The 25,813-nt window shown below is 36.6% G+C and overlaps 1 protein-coding gene across 1 annotated transcript in view; it reads left to right on the top strand.

The window, feature by feature from the left end:
- Positions 1-25,813, top strand: part of IPO11 (importin 11) — a 194,692-nt gene that overhangs the window by 114,408 nt on the left and 54,471 nt on the right. Inside the window, exons 25-27 of the mRNA XM_025892346.2 lie at positions 3,285-3,380; positions 4,255-4,368; positions 10,656-10,777. Of these exons, the coding sequence (XP_025748131.1) occupies positions 3,285-3,380; positions 4,255-4,368; positions 10,656-10,777 (332 nt within the window). The remainder of the gene's footprint in view (positions 1-3,284; positions 3,381-4,254; positions 4,369-10,655; positions 10,778-25,813) is intronic.

Below are 25,813 nucleotides of genomic sequence, written 5' to 3'. Positions count from 1 at the left end.
TTATAGTAGGGTATCAGGAGGGAATGAAGTTAAATATGCATCTAGCCTTCAGCAGATGGCTTTATTTTCCATTCATACCTAAAATAGAGACTTTGTGATGACATGAACTTCTGCGATTCAGTTTACTAGCTTATCTACATCTTTCCCATCTTTATTCCAAATCTGTTTTTTTTAATAAGCTTTCCTGAGGTCAGATTTAATTATTTTCTGAATTTCATTTCCTGTTGCTTTTAATCAGAAACTGTGATAACTTTTTATCCTCTTATCTTTCAGTAGATAGCATAATACTTGGCCCACTGTAAAAGTTTTTGTATTTTTTAACTTCTTTAGACATTCCCTTTACCTCTTGCTCAAAATTAGAGAATGCTGTCATCCATGGGTACTATTTGCCTACCTTGAGAATGTTTCAAAATGCATGGAGGTGTATTTGATGGTGATCATGTTTGGAGCATGCTCTTGGCACATAATGAACAGAGACCAGAGATGCTAAAAGCCCTTTGATGCATGGAGTATTCCTGAACAATAAATCCTTGTCCGACTCAGAATGTCAATAATCACCCTGGAGAAACATTGCTACAAGTTTTAAAGGCAACTTGGCTCTGCCTTGAGATTAGTACTTGCTCATAGCTCTCTCATATGGTGTCTGTTTTCATTCCTTCCCTCTTAACAGTGGGGCTGGAAGCATGGAAGATTCCTTCTTTGTCCTCATTGCTGCTTCCTGACTACTGCCTTCCTATCTTCCTAAAAAATAAAACAAAAATAAACAAAAAAAATCTCACTGTGCTTGAATTTCATGCTGTCATTGTTATGATAAAGGGAAGCACTCTCACTTCTCCTTCAGAGTTTTCACCTGTGACAATCAGCTCATGATTGATAACCTATATAATTATATTATAAATGAAGTAAGATTATTTCCCAATATACAAGCAATATATATGCAACAAGCTGTTTTTTGTCTAATTTACTGATAAACTTACAGGTAGATTGATTTTTGGATAGTGAGTATATTTTTTCTAACTTACCTTTTCTCTCTTAAAAGCCATCCCCCCCCTTTTTTTTTTTAAATAATTAACACACAGTATACTATTAGTTCCGGGTGTACAATATAATGATTCAACAGTTCTGTACATACTCAGTTCTCAACACAATAAGTGGCTCAGATGATTAAGTGTCTGCCTTTGGCTTGGGTCATGATCCCAGGGCCCTGGAATCAAGCCCCGTGTCTGGCTCCTAGCTCGGCAGGGAGCCTGCTCTCCCTCTCCCTCTGCCTCTCCCGTGCTCATGTTCTCTCTCCCTCTGTATCTCTCTGTCTCAAATGAATAAATAAAATCTTTAAAAAAAAAAATCCCTTTCACCTATGTCACACCACCTCCCACCTACCTCCCACCTCCCTTCTGGTAACCACCAGTTCTCTGTTTTTAAGACTATGTGACTTGGTTTGTCTCTTTTTTTCTTTATTTGTTTTGTTTTTTAAATTCCACACATGAGTGAAATCATATGTTATTTGTCTTTCTCTGACTTATGTCATTTGGCATTATACCCTTTAGATCCATCTATGTTGCAAATGGCAAGATTTCATTCTTTCTTATGGCTAATATTCTGTGTGTGTGTGTGTGTGTGTGTGTGTGTGTGTGTGTGTGTGTGTGTGTGTGTGTACCACATGTTCTTTATCTTTTCATCTATAGGTAGACACTTGGGTTGCTTCCATATCTTGGCTTCTGTAAATAATGCAATAAATATAAGGGTGCACATATCTTTTCGAATTAATGTTTTGATTTTCTTTGGGTAAATAGCCAGTAATGGGATTACTGGATCTTATGGTACTTGTATTTTTAAGCTTTTGAGGACGATCTATACTGGTTTCCACAGTGGTTGCACCAGCTTGTTTTCCTACTGACAGTGCACGAGGATTCCTTTTTCTCTACATCCTTGCCAACACTTGTTTCTTGTGTTGTTGATTTTAACCATTCTGATGGGTGGGAGATGATATCTCATTATGACTTCAGTTTGTATTTCCCTGGTGATGCGTGATGTTGAGCATCTTTTCATGTGTCTGTTGGATATATGTGTGTCTTCTTTGGAAAAATATCTGTTGATGTCATTTGCTCATTTTTTAAAGGATTATTTGTTGTTCTGTTTTGATTTTGATTTTTATGTTGAGTTGTATAAGTTCTTTATGTATTTTAGATATTAACCCCTTGTCAGATACATTATTTGCGAATATCTTCTTCCATTAGTTGGATTGTCTTTTTGTTGTTGTTGATGGTTTCCTTTGCTGTGCAAAAGCTTTTTATTTTCATGTAGTTCCAATAGTTGAATTTTGCTTTTGTTTCCCTCGCCCAAAGGGGACATATCTCGAAAAATGTTTCTGCAGCTGATGTCTAAGAGATTACTGTCTACATTGTCTTCTAGGAATTTTATGGTTTTGGGAATCACATTTAGGTCTTTAATCCATTTTGAGGGTGTTTTTGTATATGGTGTAAGAAAGGGATCTGGTTTCATTCTCTTGCATGTAGCCCTTGAGGTTTCCAAACACCATTTGTTGAAGAGACTGTCTTTTTCTCATTGCATATTTTTGCCTTCTTTGTTGGTTGATTGACTATAGAATCGTGGGTTTATTTCTGGGCTCTCTATTCCCTTCCACTGATCCTTGTGTCTCTTGTTGTGCCTCCACCATACTGTTTCCTTATTACAAAAAAGCCAACACTTTTTTTTTAAGGTTTTATTTATTTATTCATGAGAGACAGACGGAGAGTGAGCAAGCGAGCGAGAGAGAGAGAGGCAGAGGGAGAAGCAGGCTCCCCAAGGAGCAGGGAGCCCAACGCAGAACTTGATCCCAGGACTCTGGGATCAGCTCATGACCTGAGCTGAAGGCAGACGCTTAACTATCTGAGTCACCCAGGCGCCCCCAAAAAAGCCAACACTTTTGAAATGCCTTTTGCTGACTCTATTAGTGTACCATTTTGTAAGGGTTATTTGTTTAAAATGTAAATGTAATAATGACAACATGGTACCTGTTATTAGGATGTGATTAATTATAATTCTATGTGAGATGTATAGCTATATGTATTATACATTTCATATCAAATTTTATATCAAATCCATTTTTAATGGATTATCTTGTAAAAGTGTGTCTAATGCCAGAATATTGACTACCTCATGTATTTGTGTGTATTCTGCGATTTAGTGTGTGATATTTAATACATTGTTTTCTTTACCAGTGTTTTACATGAAGCAGTGACTTGGATTATTTAGTGTTACCAGTGATTCTTTCTGGTTTTTAGGTTGTGGAAAATGCCCTTAAAGTGAACCCAGTATTAGGCCCACAGATGTTTCAACCAATTCTACCCTGTGTTTTCAGAGGTATTATAGAAGGAGAGGTAAGATTTTCCTTAAGCTTCTAAGGATAGTAATGGACTCTAGGGTTCTACTTTTATTTTCATTCTTCATTGGAAAATTATTTCTTCTTTGTTGTTAGATATAAAAAGAAAGCTTTTATTATTGTAGGGTTGTTTTGAAGTAAATTAAGTAATTTTCAGGGTAGTTATATAGCTTGGCATTTTCTTTCTCCAGAAACTATAGCTTCTTCTTCTTTTTCTTTTAATAATCTCTCGCATGCATGTATTCATCCACAAAGATTTGAAGCAGAGTAATGGGAAAGAACAGTGCTGGTTGTAGTACATGTTGAATATATGAAAATACCGGTTATTTTCTAAGTCAGTCTCTTTAAGTGAATCCATGTAACCATGTATTATACGAGTATTTACAGTAATATAAATAAATAAATAAGCCGTTGGTAAATATTCTGTGTTCCTCTGTCTTTAAAATCTACATTATATGTATCTTACCTTGTATGACATATAATTATAAAGTTACTTATAACTCAGGTAATATTGGCAGTATATCCTAAAGCGATTTTGAAGGAGAATATTATTTTATTTTTATTTATTTATTTTTTAAAGATTTTATTTATTTATTTGACAGAGAGATAGAAAGCACAAGTAGGCAGAGTGGCAGGGAGAGGGAGAAGCAGGCTTTCCGATGAGCAGGGAGCCCGATGCGGGGCTTGATCCCGGGACCCTGGGATCATGACCTGAGCCGAAGGCAACCGCTTAACCGACTGAGCCACCCAGGCGCCCCGGAGAATATTATTTTATATCCCTGTTGACTGTTACCATGTCTATGATTGTTCATAGTCATGTTTATACTCATACCTTGATATAATTTTATGTGTGCTGTATTTTGATTGTACAGAGGTATCCTGTCGTGATGTCAACATACCTTGGAGTTATGGGTCGAGTCCTGCTACAAAACACTAGTTTTTTTTCTTCACTTCTTAATGAGATGGCACATAAATTTAATCAGGAGGTAAGAATCAATTTACTTAAATTGAAGAAAGTCTTTTCAAATAAGGATTGAAAATAATTGGGGAAAAAATAATTTAAAACTCTTGTATTTAAAATTTTGTATTTTAGAACTTTAATAACTTACATTGTACCCATGATTTTGAAGAAGAAAGAAAAAAGAATCTCTGAATAACAATTGAAATTTACATTTGTTCTCTTTCATAATAGCCAGCTTTATTCTGCTTAACTGTAGGATGGAATTTTGGTTTGTTTATGGTTGCAATTTTTTGTTTACTCACACTTAAAAGGAAACAAATACTTTACATATAATTATTTACAATCTTTGTTCCATTCCTTTATTGAGCTTGTTCTTAGTGTCATGTGATGAGTTTCCATCCTAATTATTATGGGAAGTGACTTTTTCAGCAAAGGCTTATTGAAAAAATACTATAACTATTATGGGAAGTGACTTTTTCAGCAAAGGCTTATTGAAAAAATACTATAACTAAAACCAACCACCAAGGTAAGTATAGAATAGGTTCTTGAGTGAGATGTTACTTGAGACTATATACATTATATTAAAATACAGTTTTTATGTATTAAGTCCTTAATCTTTTCAGATTTGTAAGATGTGGAAAGTTGAAAGTACTTGAGTGATGTCTTTAGAATGGAGGCAGTTTGTAAAATCTTTCGTTTTGTGAAACAAAACTGTTTCCACTTCAAGGAAATCTAGAATAAGAATGTACATAATTTTTTTAGAATTAGATTTGAATATAATCTAATTAGAAATCCTAGCCTTTGTTTAGATGGATAGAAGTAAGGTTTTTCATTACCTTTATTAAATTTAACTGCAATGGGCTAATATTAAACAGTTAAGTGAGTTTATTCAGTTGAGTTCAAAATTTGTGGAGTGATTTTAATAACGGTATATTTAACAACAATATAAATGTCATGTATTAAATTCTCGCAACAGCCCTTTGAGATAATAGTATTTTAATTTCCATCTCACATATGAGAAATCTGAGGCTTATAGAGATTTACTGACTTGCTCAATTTCACACAGCTAGTAAATGATGGAGTTGCTCTATATACTCCAGCAGCCTAACTTCAGAGCCTGATATCTCAGTGACCACACTGTGCTACCTCCTGTCCGTCCTGGAACAGGCACTTTACACTGTACACTGGGGACACTTGTTTTGACAAGCTTAGAGTAACCTTCAGGGAAAAGAGTACTTGAATGGGCAATTTCACAATAATTGTATGAGTGTTATGTCAGAGATATGTTCAGTATGCTGTGGGAAGAGAAAAGGTATCTACTATGTTACGTTTTTTCCAGGTTTTTTGTGTGTGTGTGTGTGTGTGATAAAATACATAAAACATAAAATTTACCCTCAACAATTTTTAAGTGAATGGGTCAGTGCTTTTAAATATATTCATAATATACGATCATCAGCACCATGCATAGGCCGCCTCGACTGGGCTTAATTTCATATTAGAGAGAAATAATGAACCGTGGCTACTGCTGGTACTGTTGGAACCCATTGGCAGTGTGAAAGATTGAGGAAAGGGCTGTTATCATTGGTTCAGACTTATTTCCGATCCTGTCTTTAGAGCACGGGCTTTTCATGGAACAATACTTCTTATCTTTTCTCTTTTCATTTTTCATTATGAAGAGGACATTTTTTTTTTTCCTCAGAGAATTTGACAAAACTGACGTCAAGCCATCATGTTTGAGTGTAGAGATGAGGGAGATGAAAGTGAATAAAATAGTATTCTAGTTCAACTGGCTACTTCTGACTGTGAGCACAGTTCTGAAGAACATCAAAAATATATGCAAGAATTAAATAGGGCGAGGAAAATGAGTCCCAGTAAATCTAGAGAGCTTTGAAGGAAGCAGGGATCTTGGAGAAAGAATTCTCTTTTCAACACGTGAAAACAGTATGAGATAGTAGAGTAAGCCAAGTTAAATTAAGAGTGATTCTGTGTCTTTGGGAGAGGAGCTGGACTCATTGCAGCAGTCACCGGTAGAAGGGTTTGTCCTCGAAGCACTTGTTATTCGGAGTGTTTGACAGTTGCTTGTTTATATTGAATGAATAATGAAAACTTGTTAGACTGATCACCTAACTGAGAGCTTAGAGCCTTGGGGTATTGAAGAATCATAGTTTGCTGTAGGGAAATTTACTCGAAAATCTTAGTATTTGTAGGCCCTTTTTTCCCTTTTTCTCCTGCGGGGTATGAACAACCATTGTGGAACTCAGGGTAGGGACAAGGGCTTTTCCAGTGAGGGTGTCTCACCATTCAGGATCTATATTTTCATTTAAATCATCTGATTTTATGTGGGAGTGGGAAAAGGGATCTATAAGCTTCTAGTTGTTCTTATACAGATTCTCAGTTTTCCTGTTGTGGAGCTCTGTGCCTCACGTCTGCCTTCTTCGTGGCCTGGGGATTGCAGGGTTCTGAGAACCAAAGCTGCTTATCTTAGATTGTCATTCCCCTGGCAGGCAGCTTCGTTTCAGGCTTTTCTCTTCTGCCCAGTCACTTAACATTCTTTTGTCCACCTGCCATCCTCCAAACACTGTTGCCATCTTTACCCAGTGTAGTTTCTCTTCTTTATAGACCCTATGGGATTATTCCTTTGCTTTTTATATTTCTTTACTTTCATTGCAGTGGAGTTTCAGGGGGTCCAGCAAATGCATATTTTCAGCACTAAGATTGTTTTCATAATGTCTATATGCTTCCAGGGTAAATAACTTAATTATAAAGATGTAATAAAAATGTAGATGAGTAATTTGGGTAATATTACTGGTTTATCTTTGTACAAAAGATTTGTTCCATTTGTCCTGTTTAGAATTTTCAGACTTTACTGAACGTTTACTTCAGAACAACCATGTTGAGTTTTCTAATTATATACATAGGATTTTATCACTTCCTTGTTGCAAACCTCCTCAGTTCTGAGATTTCTTTTAGATCGAGGAATAAGTCTAACCTCTCTAATGTGGGTTTGCCTACAAACACCTACCGTAATCTGGTTCGTGACTCCTTTAGCCGCTTCTGGAGCTCATTGATCAGCCATTCACTGCACAGAATGTTTTTCAGTTTCTGGAGAGCACCTGTCTTCCTCTTGCTCCAGAGGCCTTGCATACAAGCTTTTCATTCCCTGTCCCACAAACACTCCCTACCAATCTCTCACCTTCTTGAACTTGATTCCTCATCTTGTTCTATTTTACCTTAAAGCTCAACTCCTCTGGATGACTTTGGCTTAGTCTCCCAAGTTTTGGTTAGGTCTTTCTAGGTGTTGTTGTGATATTGGGAACTATGTACTTACCAGGGCCAGGTTTGGGTGAGACAGGTGAGTTGCTGAGAATGAGCACCTCCTTACATTTTGCAGCTTACACACCTTTTTTTGTTTTATCCTTGTTCTGGCTCTGTTCATGTGCTCCCCAGGGTCAGCAGCCTACGTATGGCCTATGGGCCAGATCCAGTCTGCTGCTTGTTTTTTCAAGTCTGTGAATAAAGAATAGTTTTTATGTTTCTTATTGGTTGAAAAAACAATAAGGTTTCCTGATACACGAAAGTTATCCAAAATTTTGTACTGGGACACATCCGTGTCCATTTTTTGCATGTTGTTTATGACTGATGTTGGAAGTTGAATAGTAGCATCTGAGAACATATGGTGCACAAAGCCTTAAATATCTACTTAACTGTCCCTTTACACAAAAGGCTTGCTGATCCCTGTGTTCTAATTGCTTGTTTAAAGTCCCCACAAATTCACTGTTCTGTGATGTTATTAAGTATTTTTATAATGAAGGAAATAAATAAGTTATAAATAAAAACAGACAAGAGAGATACCTGCCTATGCTGTTGAATCTTTATTCCAACCAGGTACATTATCGTAGCTTTAGTTGAATATATTACATTTTAATGATATCTTGATACTTGCTTTTATAATGGGTAATGGTTTTTAAAATCTTGCTTACTAGATAATAATTGCAGTAAATCTGGAGAACATCTCTACCATTTGTTTCCAAATTATATGTGTATTGAAGACTCGTGGTATATATCAGAAGTTACTGAATGGTAGTGTTTCATGGTTCCCTTAGTGTGTTTGTAATATTTTCACAGTGCTCATAGGCCAAAAGAAATAAAAATATCTAATAGTTCCTTCTATTAAGTGGTTGGGTCCAGACAGTTTAGTACGTATTTTTGTCCTAATAACTTAGTAGTTATTGAAAAATAATACACAAAAGTCTAAAGAAAGAATATCTTTATTTCATTCTTAAATATTCACAAATACTCACTAATGGAATATATGTGCCTATTGAGCACGACTCAGATTCTCTAACTTCAGAATCAGTTTGGACTCCTCCACCTTCACTTTTTGTTTTACCTGGATTTCTGTGTAGTACTTTGTAAAGATAGGAAGTCAACACAAGGAACATTTTTTGCAGTATCTGACCAATATTTCTGTGTTTCTCTGAATAATTGTAAATATTCTTTGAGTTCATTGTGGCATCTTAGGATGCAGCACACAGTTTGCAGAGCTCAAGTATAAATAACTGTCTTGAACTAATAAGTGTTCCCTTCACTGTTTATTTTTGTGTTTTTAAAGATTTATTTGCTTATTTATTTTATATAGAGAGAGTGCATGTGGGAGCAGGGGGAGGGGCAGAGGAAGAGGGAGAGAAGCGGACTCCCCACTGAGTGTGAAGCCCGTCCTGTCGTGGAGCTCAGTCCCATGACCCTGAGATCATGACCTGAGCAAAAATCAAGAGTGGGGTGCTTAACCAGCTGAGCTACCCAGGCCCCTGTCCTTGACTGTTTTATTACTTTTAAAAAATGTTGAATTATTTCTTGGAAAATATGTAGAGGCATAAAATTAGAAGAGTGTGGGAACTTAAGATTGATTTTAAGTTACCAAAATCCATGAGGTAGAGATTTTGATATTAAATGCATTTTTTGAAAGGTGCTGTAAGTGAACAAGTGTTTATGAGGCAAACCCTGAGATTCACTTTCAGTCTATATGATCAGTACAGTTGGTTGTGTTTTACTTTCTAGATTCTAAGTGTATCAGTCAAGGTTCTCCAGAAAAAATAGAATGTATTGGGTGTGTGTGCATCTACACACATCACATGCACACACAAAGAAGAGAGAGAGAAAGAATATGAGAGATACGAGAGAATGGTTGGGGGGAAGCAGGGAGGGAGTGATTTTAAGGAATTGGCACAAATTATTATGGGGACTGGCAAGTTCTAATTTTTTAGCGGAGCCTGGAAACTCAAACGGGATTTCTGTGTTACAGTCTTGAGGCAGGATTTCTTCTTTTCTGGGAAACCTTAATTTTTGGTCATAAGGCAAAATTCACCTGATTGAAGCCCAACCCACATTATCTACGGTAATCTCTTTTCTTTAAAATCAACTCTTGGTACATGTTAATCATATCGACAAAATGCTTTCACAGCAACATCTAGACTAGTATTTGACTAGTATTTGCCCATAAAACTGGACACCTTAGCCTAGCTAACTTGATAAGTACAATTAACCAGCACACTTTCTACTTCTGTATTATGTTGATTTCTTTTTCTTTTTTTTATAAAGATTTTATTTATTTATTTGAGAGAGGGAGCATGAATGAGAGTGTGCAAGCAGAGGAGGAGGGAGAAGCAGACCTCCCGCTGAGCAGGGAGCCACATGTGGGGCTCAATCTCAGGACCCTGAGATCATGACCTGAGCTGAAGGTAGACACTTAACCGACTGAGCCACCCAGGCACCCCTTATGTTCATTTTTTTTTAATATAGTATATAATGTCCTAGAAACTGACTTATTTTTTTTTAAATTATGTACGTTGAGGTTGTAACCTGCTCTTTCCTCTGAAAGTAGCAACAAATCAGTCCAGCAAATTACACCTTAACATTTAAATATCTAATCATCCAGTGAAATAACTATAACCTAAGTACAAGTTGACAGTTTTGAAAAATGCATGTACTTTTTTAGTGTACCTGGAAGAATGTATTGGATTGGTGATTTATTAAATGAAATTACTAAAATCACTCATCAGCTGCATACTGGTTTTGAACAGTCTCTAGCTCTCAGAATAAATTGGCTCCCAAGGTTAATTAGAGTCATTTTCTGGTTTTGCTCAAATTATTCCTTTCCAGCTCAAGCCTTGCCCCAATTTCTTGTATTTCAATTTTGTGGTTTGTTGGAATTGAACTTTAACCATGCCTTATGAGCTTTTAGACTTTAACAGTACTTATCCACAAGTAAATAGCATTTCATATATTTTGAGATGTCTCTTGCTCTCTTTTCAGATGGACCAGCTTTTGGGAAATATGATTGAAATGTGGGTTGATCGCATGGACAACATTACGCAGCCTGAAAGAAGAAAACTTTCAGCTTTGGCTTTGCTTTCTCTTCTGCCATCTGATAATAGGTGAGGAAATGTTTTTTAAGAATTTGTTTCTTTAAAGCATCAAAATATTATCACCCTTTTTGGCCATTAGTATTGCTGCATGTTGCTGGGCAGTATTTTATGTATATGTGCGCTCATTTTGTTAGTAGATAATGCTGGGGCGGGTGTTAGTCTGGATCTAAAAAGATGTGAATGGGGGTTGTAGGCACTGCAGTTCAACTTGGTCATATTCATTTAATAATTTAATTTTTGTCTGAATTCCCATTTTTTTGTAATCAGATTTTACTAGACTTATTTTAGGTCCTTTTTAAATATAAGATGAATATGTAATAATATGTCAGTAGCACTTCATAAAAAGTGTCCTTCTAGTAATTCAAAAGAATGTTACATAATTTGTTGGTTTTTTATTTTGGATTATCTCCAAAAAAACTTGCAAGTACTTTTTTCTCATTACATCGATGAAGTCGTTTTATTATAGTTTACAGACTTTGTTAAAATTCTTATTTCCGTAAAGCACATGCAAAATGCTTCGCTTTGGACGTTATATGCAAATATCTATTCTTTATTTTTACCCCTGTCTTTGGGAGTTTTGCATTATCTGCTTTTTTTTTTTTGTACTTTTAAGTTTAAAGGCATAAAAGCAGGTCTTAAGACTTGATTTTGTAGAGAAGAGTAAATTAGATCATTTTGTCTTAGGGAACTTTCAAACACATCAATCCTAATGATAAATTAGTGAAATAAATCCAGTTAGCTTTAGAAATCCTTGTTAAAAATGTAGGTATTATTTATTTCTAGTATAATAGTTTGAATTAAACACATAGGTAATTGTTTTGTCCTAACACCATAATAATAGATAGTAATGACTGAGCACGTACTGTATGTCTTTATATTTTGCTACATGTTTGGCATTTATATCTCATTCAGTTTTTAATATAGTCCTGAGGTATAGGCATGATTATTTTCTTTTTATAGAGCAAAGAAATAACTTAAAAATGTAAACTAACTTGCCTAGTGTGTGGCATGTGGCATGACATAGGGCATATTTTGACCTGGGGCAACTGGATGCCAGGGTTTGCTCTTTTTAACTACCAGGTGGTGCCCTTTCTGAGGTGGACATGCACAAGATCAATATATTTTTCCTCACTGTGAAATCGAGTGGCATTTTATTAATTTTTGAAAACCAAATTTTAGCTACCTGTATTTTATTGCTGTTTCCTTTTCTTCATGGATAAATAGTGACTTGAGATTATTCAGGCCTTTAAAATGGAAATGTTAAAAAACGTGGTCTTTGGCAGTAGCCAGCACTACGTAAACATTTGTGGAATAAATTAATGAATGGAAAAAAAATATTAAGGTTAGAAAAGCATCTTAGGATTTTCTTTAATGTAAAGTACTGAAAATACTGGGTAAATTAGAAATGACACACATTAGATGAAGAAGGATATCTAATTGTATCTAAAGCGTATTTTACAATTTTTATGAGACAACTGTTTTGCTTTAATATTTAATTTTATATAAGTGTGTGTTCAAAAAATACTTTTTATATATAAGTGGGCAAAATAGTTGGCTTCTCTAAGGAAAATACAGTGTTTCTTTAAGTCAGGAATAGACGGGAGTGAGGGGGGGGGCTCATGTCATTCTGTCTAAATTGAGGGGCAGAACTTTAATTAAAGACTTGGAGTTCTCTTAAATATTAAGATTTCAAATTGCAAAGTTGGGAGAAGATAGTTGTGATACGAAGAGCGGATCTTGTTTTTAAAATGAAGGAAGTATTGGAAAATCTTTTGGGCACTAATGAATTCATGTCATTTTAAGGATACCAAGAAAGTCCTGAATAATGTAGTAATAGAATTTTGAAGAATAATTATTTAACTTTATAGTCAGATTAGTGACTAAAGAAACATTGATAGATACAGAAAATGTAATGATCAGCAAAAGAAACAAAAAACTGAATTGCTGTGTAAGTTCGCCACATCGTCATTGGCCCATGATAGAACTTACAGAGATTTATATTCACACTGTCTAGTGGAAATTTAGGTCAGCAGTTTTATTGTTTTCTTTTATTACTTTTCCTCTACTTAAACTACGTAGTTGTTGGAGTTTGGGAAAATTTTCCCCTTTCTGCGCCCCCAGTAATAATACCTGGTTAATCTCCCATGTAATAGTAATTTTCTGTTCCTGTGTTTCTTTTAGACATTGCAGTGTAACATTTTCCTTGCCTGAAATAAGCAGGTCTAGTGAATAATGTTGATGGTGATTTTTTTAATCATCTAAATTGGGGAATGTTATTTTCTTCTTTTATTATAACAGATTTTCAAGCAGAACTACACCATTCTAAAGCATGGTTTCTCAACTATAGTACTAGTGATATTTTGGGCCAGATGATTATTTGGGGTTTGGGGTTTTTTTTGGTTTTTTTTTTTTTAAGATTTACTGGGGAGAGAGGGAGAGAATCCTCAGGCAGACTCCCTGCTGAGCAGGAAGCCCCACATGGGGCTTGATCCCAGGACCCGGAGATCATGACCTGAGCTGAAGTCAGGAGTTGGACACTCAACTGTGAGCCACCCAGGCGCCCCTTTTTGGTTTTTCTTTTTTTAGAGATGGGGCCGGGAGAGGAGCAGAGGGAGAGAGAGAATCTTAACAGGCTCCGTGCCCAGTGTGGAGGGAGCCCGACAAGGGGCTTGATCTCAGGACCCTGAGATCACGATCTTCGCTGATATCAGGAGTCGGACACTTACTTGCCTGAGCGACCCAGATGCCCCCAGATGGTTATTTGTTTTGGAGAACTATCTTGCGCCTTGTAGGATACTTGGCAGCACCTCTGCCCTTTGGCCTGTAGATGCCAGTAGAACTTCTTACCTCCAGTTTAGAATCACTGCTGTAAACAATGACCATTTGAGAAACTATTAAACTCTCCTCTAGTTCTGTTCAGAAATTTGATAAAAACTCTAGACTTCAGAACCACTCTGAAATCCCATTGCCACTGGTGACTTGCTGATGGCGATGACTGTGTTACTGGTGTTATTGTGCCTAAGCTTCCTTGTTTTTAAAATGTATGGATGTTCTGATGAGACCGTTGTAAAGATGACATGAGTTTACGTATGTAAGGTCAGACTGACTGGATAGATGAGGTTAGTTGTCTCGCTTTCATCCCTTTCTTCCTTTCTCACCTCTTCATCCGTTTACTGCAGTACAGAGTTCTGAAAGCATAAGTCACTATGTGTACATGCACTCATTTTTAATTCAGTACATTTTCAGGTATATTGAATATCTGTACACCTATTCATTAATTTATTTTTAAAATGCGTGTTAACCGCATATGTTCTAAGGAATGTCATTTTGTGCTTGATGTTTTACAGTGTTCTGAATTATCACCAACTTAAGGATTCATGATTTTGTTGATATCTGCTATGCACATTCTTGTTATATCTTGTTGCCCACCTTCTTAACATAGTGCAGTGTTTGTTTTTTTTAACTTGTTCAGTGCAACTGTCTTTTGTCCTTTTTGTTTTACTCTTTCTCTCTTTAGCTGGAATTATTCCAGGTTTGAATATTCTCCCTTTTTAGGATCTGTATTTAAACATAGAGGGAAGAATAGTTTCTTCAGCTGATTTTTATATGACCATAACATTATTTATTATATACGTCTCTTCATGTTTTCCTCCAAAGGCATAGATTAAACAAAACTACGATTTGGAGATGAGAATGAGAATAATTAAACTTTACTTTGACTCTCTCCTCTAAAAATACCAATTCATCCTCCAACTTCAAAGAAGTTTTTAGAATGCAGTTCTAAGAATTTCAGATGTGAATAAGTATTCTTAGAGAGCAAGTGTTGTGAGAACTTAGACCTTGACTTTTATTTTTAAATTTAAGGATGCCACTGATGGGGAATATTTAACATAAGCTAGTTGAATAATTAAAAAAGAGCCTGTCAAAGCAGCATGGTTTTTAGATATGACAGCTTGCATTCTGGGAGAAATTGCCTTTATAATAAATTCCTGGAGTATCAGAATTACCAAACCTGCTTGGATTGGACAGTTGGTACCTCTCCATAATTCTTGTTTATCTCAAAATTAGCATATGTAATATCCACACTTGGAAATTTATTATTATTTAAGAAATTTCTAAGATAAATCATTTTACAACTTTTAGAACGTTAGACTAGTCCTATCAAGATAACAGGTTCCAAAGAGTAGTGTTTTGGTATAGTTTAAACGTAGTTAAATAAAAGGCAGTTTATAATTTTTAAAATGTAGACATGTTGTTTTACCTGAGTTATGCTTGGTTTAAACTGACCATTTTTAAATGAGTATTTAACATGATAGACTTTTCGGGTACCTGGCTGGCTCAGAAGGCATGTGACTCTTGATCTGAGGGTCGTTAGTTTGAGCCCCACATTGGATGTAGAGATTACTTAAAAAATTAAAATTAAAAAAAAAAACATGATAGACTTTCATTTTCATCCCTTAAAATAGGAGGCATTTTTTTACTTCTAGGTCATGTATTCATTAGTATTTTATAATATTTTCTTTTATCTGTAAACATTTGACCACAGATTTTAGTAGCTTTTCTACAGTAAAAATTGGTTCTCAATTTTTTTAGTCTTTCACAAGAAAAATGCCTTAGAAACATCATGTGTGGTAACAGCTTTATTGAGATGTAATTCATAGACCATCCATTTCATCCACATAAAGTGTACAACTCAGTAGCATTTAGAATATTCGCAGAGTTACACAGCCATCACCACAGTTGATTTTAGAATATTTTCATCACTTCCAGAAGGAAGCATGTACTCTTGTAGTCTTCATTCTCTCACCACACCCTCCGCCCCCAGCTCAGGGCATGAGAGCAAGGGCTTGAGAGTAGGAAGGGTAGAGAGTAGAACATGCATCCTTGAAAGACAGGGCCTTCAGGTTAGAGTCAGTTTTATTCTCTGTGATGAATTGTACAATTGGTGGTTTCCGTCTAACAATACTGTTAAAGATAATCTACTCATTGTCTTGTGGGGAAGTTAATTCTAATCCATTTTGCTGCTGCCCAATGTGTAACATACTGGAAATGCTAGCATTCAGGTCTTTAAATTTTGATCTAGTGTTTGCTTGCCTCCTTGTTGCCAGCCTTCAGTCTTTGCTTATTTATTCATATATTTGTTCAGTAGACATTACAGTAGACATTACTAAATAGGGATGCATCATGAGTTGGTCCTGAGGGCTTTAAAATTGAGGTTTTATTATTGTTCAGATATGGTGAGGCCCTCAGATCAGGGGACAGTTGCCATTGAAAGATATTTTGTCATTCACAGTTCCTAAGAGGAGGATGCGTGCCTCATCAGACAGAACCAAAAGGAAACACCAGGGTTAGTCTGGAGACGGAAGGAGTAAGGGGACAATGTGGGCATGAGCCTTTATTGTGGTTTCCTTGGGAAGGAATGGGAAAGCAAGGGTAAGGAGGTTTAGGATTGGCTAGTTTAAATAATTTCAGTAGGCTGTAGGGTGTAGGCACTGTTGCAAGTTGTCTGTTACCTGGCCCTATGGTGAGTAGGGCAGGGGGATAGTGGCTCTGAGTGTTAGAGCTTCATGAAAGAGGTAGTTGGGTATGGGCTCTGGATCAGTTGGTTTGCATGTGTCATTTATGCAGGAAGGCAGTCATTTACTATCTCTCTGAATTGGGTAGCCCTGGAAAGGGCAGTCTGTCCAGGGTCATTAAGTCCCCATCTGTCAAACCATCAGCATACAGAAAATAAGGAGGCATGGTTAATACACCGAGTATTAACCAACTTTTGTTCTTAGCACCATGCTTAACACCTTAGTAGGTCCACAGTAAGTTTAATGAATCAATGAAGAATGAATTTATTACTTATACTGTAATAGTGTGCTGTTTTTTCTCCCAACTAAATAACATTTTTCTGAACTTCTAAAGAATGTTTGTGCCTGAAAAATTAAGCTAATTTGATCTCTCAGTTTGTCAGTCCTGGGAGGAAGTATAGCATACTTTTTGGTCACTTATAAAGTACTACTTGAGGTAGAAAACAGATCATTTTTCAGTTTTGTCATATTAACACATCATAAAACATTTTCACATTTAGCAGCCTTAAAAAGGAGAGTTTTTGTAGATACTCTGATTTGTAATATTGTTGCAAATTAGGAGTTTTTTGAATGGGGCTACTTTAGGCATACTTTTAATCTGTTCAGTTGTATGTATAAATTTTGCATACCTGCCTGTTAATACCCTTTCTCAAAAAAGAGGTATGGAATGAATTTTCATGTATTTACTTCGAAAAGGATGTATTTTTAAAATTTACAGTAGTCATTTGAGCATCAAATCTATTTTTGTAAGGTGAGAAAAGAGGTAGTGTGAGATTGTGGGATCTGGAATTACATTTTTGTTCTAATGCTTGGGAAGTCACTTAGTCTCTGAAATCTGTAATGAATAAGACAATTTATATTTTTCTGAAATGCTACAAATAAAAATTTTGCACAGGATATACAAATAAAGTATAAATAAATTCTTCAGGCATTCAGCAAACAGTAAATCCTTTTGCGTCATTTATTGTTTCCATTGTAATGAGAGTTAATTTTGAAATGAAAAGCTATTGGTGGATACATTTGCTTATACTAATTATCTGCTTCAATTCAAAAAAGATGAGAGTCTTCAAGACTGATTCTAAACTGATCAAAGTCTCAGTTACTAATGTATTACCAGTTCTATTAGTAGATTAGAGCAGTGGGTAATTTTATGTATTTATGTACTCATTCATTCATTTTGAGAGATGGGTAATTTTAAACAACAGATTCTCATACATTGTATAGATCTGATTTTATGAATGGATTTCCATTAGTAGGTTGAGCTGTTTCTGGAAGTCAGATTACCAATTAAAGTTATTGTCTTTGTTGCTTCTGAAAAGCTGTGCTAGTCCATGTCAGATTCTTGTGTTTGCTCAAGAGTCCACAAAGGAGAAGACAGTCTGAGAAGACTGCCTGATGGAAAACATACTTTTCCTCTACTTCTTGTGTGCAGTTTATAGACAAGATGATCCAGCCTTGGCCAAGCTATTTCAGTGTGCCCTATAGTATTCTAAGTTCAGAGTCAGAGTGGCAGAAAGCACCCATAGTGATTACCCTACCCCTTAGCTGAATGATCATTCTCTCCCCCTTTCCATCAAATACTGACCTGAATGTCCGTGGAATGCTAGACAGTGAGGTTACTGGGAAGGAGCAAAACGGATGCAGTCCTTGCCCTCGTGAAACTTACATTCTGGGGTTTTAGTTTTGTGATGGTTGCTCTTATTGTTGCTGCTTTTTTCCTCAAGATTTACTTGAACTGATTTCTAACAGTTTATATAATCTCATTATAAAGTAATTTGTGGAAAGGGACAGTGAGGTATCATTGGGTAAGTTGTTAAATTTTATTTTGCCAGAGTCAACCATAAAAGGAACAGTTGTTATAGGATATATTGAATGGTGACTATATACCTCTCTCTCCTTATTAGATAAGGAGAATAAAACATGTCTAAGAGTACTTGGAAATTTCAAAGCCTCAGCTGTTGAGGCTCTACTTTCCATCTTCCCTTTGAATATATGGTTTATGAATAGGAGAGATACCCTTAGCTTTTCAAAAAACTAATATTTGGATTATGAATGTTTTCCTTTGTATGTAATCTAATGTAGTTGATAGTAATTACTGGTTATGATCGTTCAGTTCAACTGGGGAAAATCCCTCTGTGATGAAGCTTTTAATGATTTTATTTTTTGACTAGGCTATGCATGTATATTTTTTTGGTTCTTGCTGTGAATTTACAGGCTGGTTTTCTTCCCAAACACAAATTGAATAACATACCTACTTTTGAGCTGGTTAATATTCATATACTGAATTTTGTTAGCTTTAATCTAACAGAAGCTGGAGGACACGGTGGTTTAGGAAGATGAACAATTGGGGCCATATTTACTGTCTTTATCTGTATACAAAACAGTTTTGTGAAAAAAGAGGTAAATTACTAATCCTGGGCTTGGTGATTTTTTTTTTTAATTGAAAGGTTAAACAATCCTTTATAAAACTTTTTTTTTAAGCTGAACATCAGTTTGTTTTTCTGTCAGTGCTTTGAAATCTCACTTTCTTCCTCCTTCCCCCCAAAAGTTCTGCCCTTTTTAAGTGTTTGAAAGTGTTTCTATCCCCTTACCTTAGAATTTGAATGGAAACAGTCCATTTTGGTTTTCATTTCCAATAAAGATTCACTTTACTCTTGAAATGTGGCAGAACCTAAATGCTCCTACATTCCTGTCCTAATATACAGCCTGCGGTACTGATACAGCCAACATTGATCAGTATTTTAAAAATTCCTGTTAGGTGCTAAGCACCCTGCTGTGCATTGATGATACATTCCACTGCACCTCTGGGACAAATTATTCAGTATGCCCTTGCATCTTAGAGCAACTATTTTTGTCTTCTGTCTCCTGTCCTAACTACTAAGGAAAGTTCCTGAATGCTTGTGAATATGGGACTATACTCTCAATGTGTTCCTCACATCTAGGACCAGTGCTCCATCTACAAATTAGATAAATGCTTCCGATGAACTTTTCAAAAGGTGGCAGTCATCTTACAGACCTGAGCTGAAGGCAGACGCTTAACCGACTGAGCCACCCAGGCGCCCCTCTTTGGGTTGTTTTGAGACTAAATTGGAGAATGTATATACAATGCCCGTTAAAGTGTTGAATGCATTGGAGTGTTAAATGGTAAATGATTGAATATTAATCTTTCAGTTATTGCTGTACTATTATCTGTCTATTAATGCCTGCTTCTGTTAATGTTAGTGCTGTCAATGATTTTGACCAGGTGTGTGAAGGTACCAATTTAGGCTTTCCTGAGGCTCTCCTTCATTTACTCTGAGGCTGTCTCCCATTCAGACTATCCACATGTGACCCATGCCAACACTTGAAGAAAGACACCGTCTCCCTGCAGGTGTTTCATGCAGATACCTTGTGCATGCTGCCGATGCTGTGTTCATTATTCTTATTCATTCATTACTACTGTTGCCTCCGTTTCACCTTTCTGAAATTGGCAGGTATTTCGGCCCAGGAAGAAGCTTCCATTGACTCATCTGTACAGAGTGGTTGTGTAAAGTTGACCCTCGGTTTGTATTTGCTAGACATTTAAAATAATCATTGAATGTGCAGCCACACAGCAGCATGTGCTGCTCTTGTTAACATTCATCAGTGATGGAGCCCTTAAATCCTCAGATTTATAATAGATCCAGGAAAAAGGTTTGGAGTAAGGCTGTATAGGTTAAAGGGAAACTGGAGAAAGCAGGTAGAATTCTAGGTGGTAAAAGGGCCCCAGTTTTGTTGCCTTACCTGCAATCTTTGCCATCCATGGACATTTTTTATTTGTCTTCCATTTTTTTGTCTGTCAAACTCATTCCAATTTCTCTGCCTACAGTCATTTTTGCCTTCTTGAAATTTTTGGACTGCGCCATAAACTCATTTTCATGTATTTCTTGCTCTGCTTCTATGCTTTTTATGTCTCTTACATTCTGGGCTTTTTGGAGGTTGGACCCATGTGTTGAGGGCATATAGTGAAAGGCTAATGTTCAGGCTCTGAACCACGCTGGGTAGATACGAATCCTGGCTCCTGAATTCACCACGTGACCTTGAGCAAGGTATTTAACATACCTCTACCCTCATTTATAAAATAGAGCTACATTGTTGCATTGTTCTCTGTGTTAAGTGACATAATACATGTAAAGTACTTAGAACAATGCTTAGGAAGTGGTGTATGCTCAGTAAATAAATTCTGGCTGTGATGATGATAATGTTGTTAAGATTTTTTTTTCCTCTGCTTAACACTGGACATAGGGTACTTGCTTCTGGAATACTGCATGGTCGGGATATTATAATGAGTGTGTCGACTGAACATTTATTCTCTCACAGAACATCTTGAGTTCCTTGAGATCGGGGAGCAGATTTTATTTTTAGTATCCTTAGAGTCTAGCACAATGTTTGACACATGTAGGCTCTCAATAATGTGTCTGAATTGGATATATTTGATGAAGGTAAGGTAATCAATGCACTGTGCTCTTCTCAGTCTTGGATACTTCTGAACACCCAGTTATTCATGTCAGAAACTTGGAAATTGTCTTTGACAACGTGACCTCTCACTGTCCACATTTAATCCATCACCAGAGCTGTTGACTACACCTCTAAGTGTATCTCAAATCCACCCCCTCCATTTCTACTATCTTTGTATAAGCTGTCTTATTCTTCATCCTGGACTGTTGCAGTAGCCTCCTCCACTGCTCTTTCCTCATCTCTTCTGATCTGCTCTAAGCCATATTCCACAGAGAAGATGCCAGCCATGTTTTAAAAGCGAAAATGATCTTATTCCTCTTCTAGTTCAAAACCCTTTAGTGGCCTCCACGGGACAACTAGTCGGGGTTTGCCTTTTGGCTTACCTCTCAAGCCCTGTTCCACCCTGGTCTCTCTCAGTCATTTTCTCCCAACCATGCTGGCTGTTCGCTCTCTTTGGAACATGCTAATCTGTTTTGTGCCTCAGAATCTTGACAGATTTTATAAACTGACATGCTTTTCCCAGTAGCTGCAGAACACTGTTTTTCCTTTATAAAACTGATCATGATTGTAAATCAAACAAGATTTGGTCTGGTAGTTTTTATATGTATTTTATTTTTTAGCCACAAATATTTGCTTTAAAATACAAGGGCTGTGTTTTAAAATATAAGGGCTCTTTTTAAACTTTGTTAAATTTACATGGAGTAAAATTGATTTTAGGGGAGGTTATACATGAATGTAAATTTTCATATGTATAGATTGCACGACCATCACCACAGTCAGAACACAGGTGAATAGCTTCATCACCTGAGGACACCCCCTTGTGTGATATACCTTAGGAATCCCATTCTCCCCTGACTCCCAACTGTTGGCTCCCACCAATCTCTTTTCTTTCACTCTAATTGTGTCTTTTTGAGGATGTTCTATAAATGGAATCAGGCAGTTTAGAACTTTTTGAGACCGGCCTTCTCAGGCAGCATAACGCCTTTTATATTTGCCTAAGCTGTTGTGTGTGTCATTCGAATGTTGATGTTTTTGTTTTTGTTTTTGCTGAGTAGTATTCCATCGTATGGATGTATCACCTTTAGCCATTGAAGGACATTTGGGTGTCTAGTGCTTTTAAGCTAACTGTCTCCCCCACCAGTCTCTAGTTTCATGAGCATGATAGTCTGGACGTTGTTAGTGTGTGCCCCCCTCTGTTATGTGTGTATACATGCATTATACACACACACACAAAACACACTTGATGCTTTATTTTCTGAATTATTTGCATGTAAGTTGAATAGATATATGACCTTTTACTCCTAAATGCTTCAGTCTAGTATTAGGTATTGCTTTTAGTTGTCATGTCTTTGTAGTCTTTTTTACTCTGTATTATTTCTCGAGTTTTTATATCTTATGACTAGCAGTTTTGAAGAATACAGCCCTTTTCTTTGTTTCCCTCCCTCCTTTTCTCTTACCAGAATAGAATATTCCTCATTTGTGATGTGTCTGGTGATTTCTTTTTTTTTTTTTTTAAGATTTTATTTATTGATTTATTAGAGAGAGAGAGAGAGAGAAACAGCATGAGAGGGCAGAGGGTCAGAGGGAGAAGCACGCTGCCCGCTGAGCTGGGAGCCCGATGCGGGACTTGATCCTAGGACTCTGGTATCATGACCTGAGTCGAAGGCAGTTGCTTAACCAACTGAGCCACCCAGGCGCCCTGTCTGATGATTTCTGTTGATTAGATTTTGGTTATACATCCTTGGTTGGAATACTACCTAAGTGATTGATGCTGTCCTTCTTGAAATACCACATCCAGTGGCACATGGTGTCCACCTGCTTCTCATTAATGATGTTAATTCTCATGAAGGTGTTTGATTGCTCCACTGTATAGTTACTGTTCTTTTTCCTTGCAACTGATAATCAATCTGTATTGAGATACTGCTCTTTGTTAAAATTTTCTCCTACATTGAGCAAAATAGTATGGTTTTTTTTATTGTTACCAGAATATTTTTAATTGTAAACACCACTTCAGATTTTGATTCTCTTGATTTTAGGATCTAGAAGTAATTCTTAAGATTCGTAAGATCAGTAAGCACTATTGTAAACTGTTCTTTCTATGTAAACCCATCTTGGTTGGTTTATATGTAGATGCTGTACATCTAAATAATATAGGGGGTATATGGGGCGCCTGTGTGGCTCATTCATTGAGCGTTTGCCTTCGGCTCAGGTAATGATCCCAGGGTCCTGGGATAGAGCCCTGCGGGCTCCCTGCTCAGCAGGAAGCCTGCTTCTCCCTCTCCCACTCCCCCTGCTTGTGTTCCGTCTCTCGCTGTTACTCTGCCAAATAAATACATAAATAAAATCTTTAAAAAAAAATAACATAGGGGATATATATTGAAAAGGTGGTAATAGAATAATTGTTTGATTTATGCATTCTCTTGTCATGGAATTTCTGAATGGAAAAGAAAATGGATTGGTATTGATACCTGAACTATGACATTATTTGAAAGCTGTGTTAATGAAGGTTCCATAAGAAGAGAGAGAAAAAAATAATTCAATGAGTCAGTTTCTTGGGGAAAAAAAAGGAGGAAGCTCTTTTAGGAGGCTGAGTGTCGTGTTCAGAAATAGTTCTAATGAAAATTAGTAGGAATCAGAAAAGGGATATGAAGAACCATTTTGATGTATTCTAGAGCAGAATCAAAATGTCACAGTTCAGATCGGGGAACATTATTGTGCCTTTGAGATCATATGAAGATTTCACCAAACATGTTAGAGAATTGACAAGATAATGAGATGGTTTTAAATTACCTAAACAGTGTGAATTGGCTGTGCAATGGTAGTAGTTAAAGCATGGGGACATATCCCTTCCAGTCAGTGAAGCGGGAAGCTGGGAAACTTGGGTTCTAATCTAAAACTTGAGTGGCCAGTTGTGCCACTAATCAGTGATGTGCTCATAGCCAGTAAGATAAGGAGGTATTCTGTTCCGGTATCACTCTTTTTTGAGGTCTTGATTTCTGAGTTCTGTAGCAGTGATCACTGTCTGTAACAGCAGCAACGCCTATGAACCCTGTGAACCGAAAGGCTGAACTTTGTTGTTCTGGATACTGGGTTTAGATTTATTGTTTGTTGTAGACGCTTTAGTTTACCTCAGCTTTCACAATAGGAGAAAAACAAAATTTGTTTTATTCTGTCACTTTTATTTAGTGTAATTTACTAAAAATTTTATTTTTGAGATTTTAATAATTTTGTCTGCTTTGGATATTTCTGGAATAGAGGACAAAATTAATTAAAGTTCTGATCTTATCACCTTGTAGTTTTCCCTCTAAATTCTATTTTGATGTTGAGTTCTTCCAAACTATAGAGGAGGAAGAAGTTTTCCTTGACTTTTTTGGGGTCCCTAACTGGGTCTGAAAATTAAACTGACAAAGTCAAGATTAACAGGAGAAAAGCATGTAAATTTAATGTTAAGTTTTATATGACATGGGAGCCCTCAAAAGGAAGTGAAGAACCAAAGGGGATTGTTAAACTTCTGTGTGTGTATTTAAAGATTTTATTTAGTTATTTGAGAGAGAGAGCATGCGCAAGAGAGCACAAACTAGATGGCGGGTGAGGGGGGGTAACAGGGTGAAGCAGATTCCCCGCTGAGCAGGGAGCCTGATGTGGGACCTGATCCCAGGACCCTGGGACCATGACCTGAGCCAAAGGTAGATGCTTAACTGACTGAGCCACCCAGGTGCCCCAAACCTGTGTGTTTTTATGCTAGGTTTGAGGCAGAGTGGAAAGTCATGGAAAGATAGGGTAGGGCACAGGGTATGAGATAAATGTAGCAAACAGGGAAATTTTGCAAGCCTCTTTGTTTGGATTCTTCTCAGAGTTTGTCTTCGGAAATAAGGATGCTCCTTTTCTCCCACTATAGTGGAGGGCACCTCTCACATGAAGTTTTTTATGACCTCAGGGGTGAAGGGCAGGTGGGATGAGGGTGTGGCTGGAGGGAGGGGAGGGATCAGAGAGAGTCCTTCACAATTCTGCCTTTTTCTCAAATTCCTTCAGTTTTGAATATTCTCTATGTCATGGTGCTATATTTTGGGATAGCGTGTCCTGAACCCCATCATAACTCTGAGCTATATGACACAATTGAAAAATCCTCATTATGTTGTTATTGAAAACACTAAACACAAATGGACTTGAGAAACCTAGCTCTTATTCCATCTTTACCTCTAATTCATGTTTTTTAAGATTTTATTTATTTATTCATGGAAGAGAGAGGGAGGCAGAGGGAGAAGCAGGCTCCCCAAGGAGCAGGGAGCCCGATGCAGGGACCGGATCCCAGGACTCTGGGATCATGACCTGAACCGAAGGCAGACGCTTAACCATCTGAGCCACCCAGGCGCCCTTTACCTCTAATTCATATCATTTCTCTGTCATGGGGGTTTTTTGGTGGTGATTTTCTAATTTCTTCGTTCAATAACAACAACAATAGTTGTCCACAAAGGATAGTTGTGAAAATTGTAAATCATTTTGATAAAGATCTGTTATCTAGTATGCACCTCTGATTTTTTATTATCATAGAAAGTGCTGGGTATTTTACCAAATATTTAATATGGAAATAATTTGTATTATTATCTGAAATAATTGTTGTCTTGATGTAAAAGATGCTTTAATAACAAGAGGGAGTTACTATACAATTATATATATCATTACTGATATTTTAAGTATATTATCAGAGTATTAGTAATAATAATCCAAGTCAGAATTAGCCTAAGCATTGAGCTTTTTGGAAAAGTAACGACTAAACAACATATAATATAAACAATTTATAGTTAACTCTTTAAATCATTACCCTTCAATATTACAGTATACACAGATCAGTTTTTATTTAAAAGATTCACACTATTTCAGATGTATATATGTTGAAAAGTCATTAAAGGGTCCTGATGGGGTTTTGGAATATAGGTGAGGTTCAGTGGGGTGGATTCCGGAGCCGACGACTAAGAAAGAATTCTTGAGATGT

This window comes from Callorhinus ursinus, unplaced genomic scaffold (genome assembly GCF_003265705.2).
Source record: "Callorhinus ursinus isolate GAN/ISIS: 27379988/994484 unplaced genomic scaffold, GSC_fseal_2.0 scaffold23, whole genome shotgun sequence".
NCBI lineage: Eukaryota > Metazoa > Chordata > Mammalia > Carnivora > Otariidae > Callorhinus > Callorhinus ursinus.
This window is presented reverse-complemented; position numbering and strand designations above follow the sequence as displayed.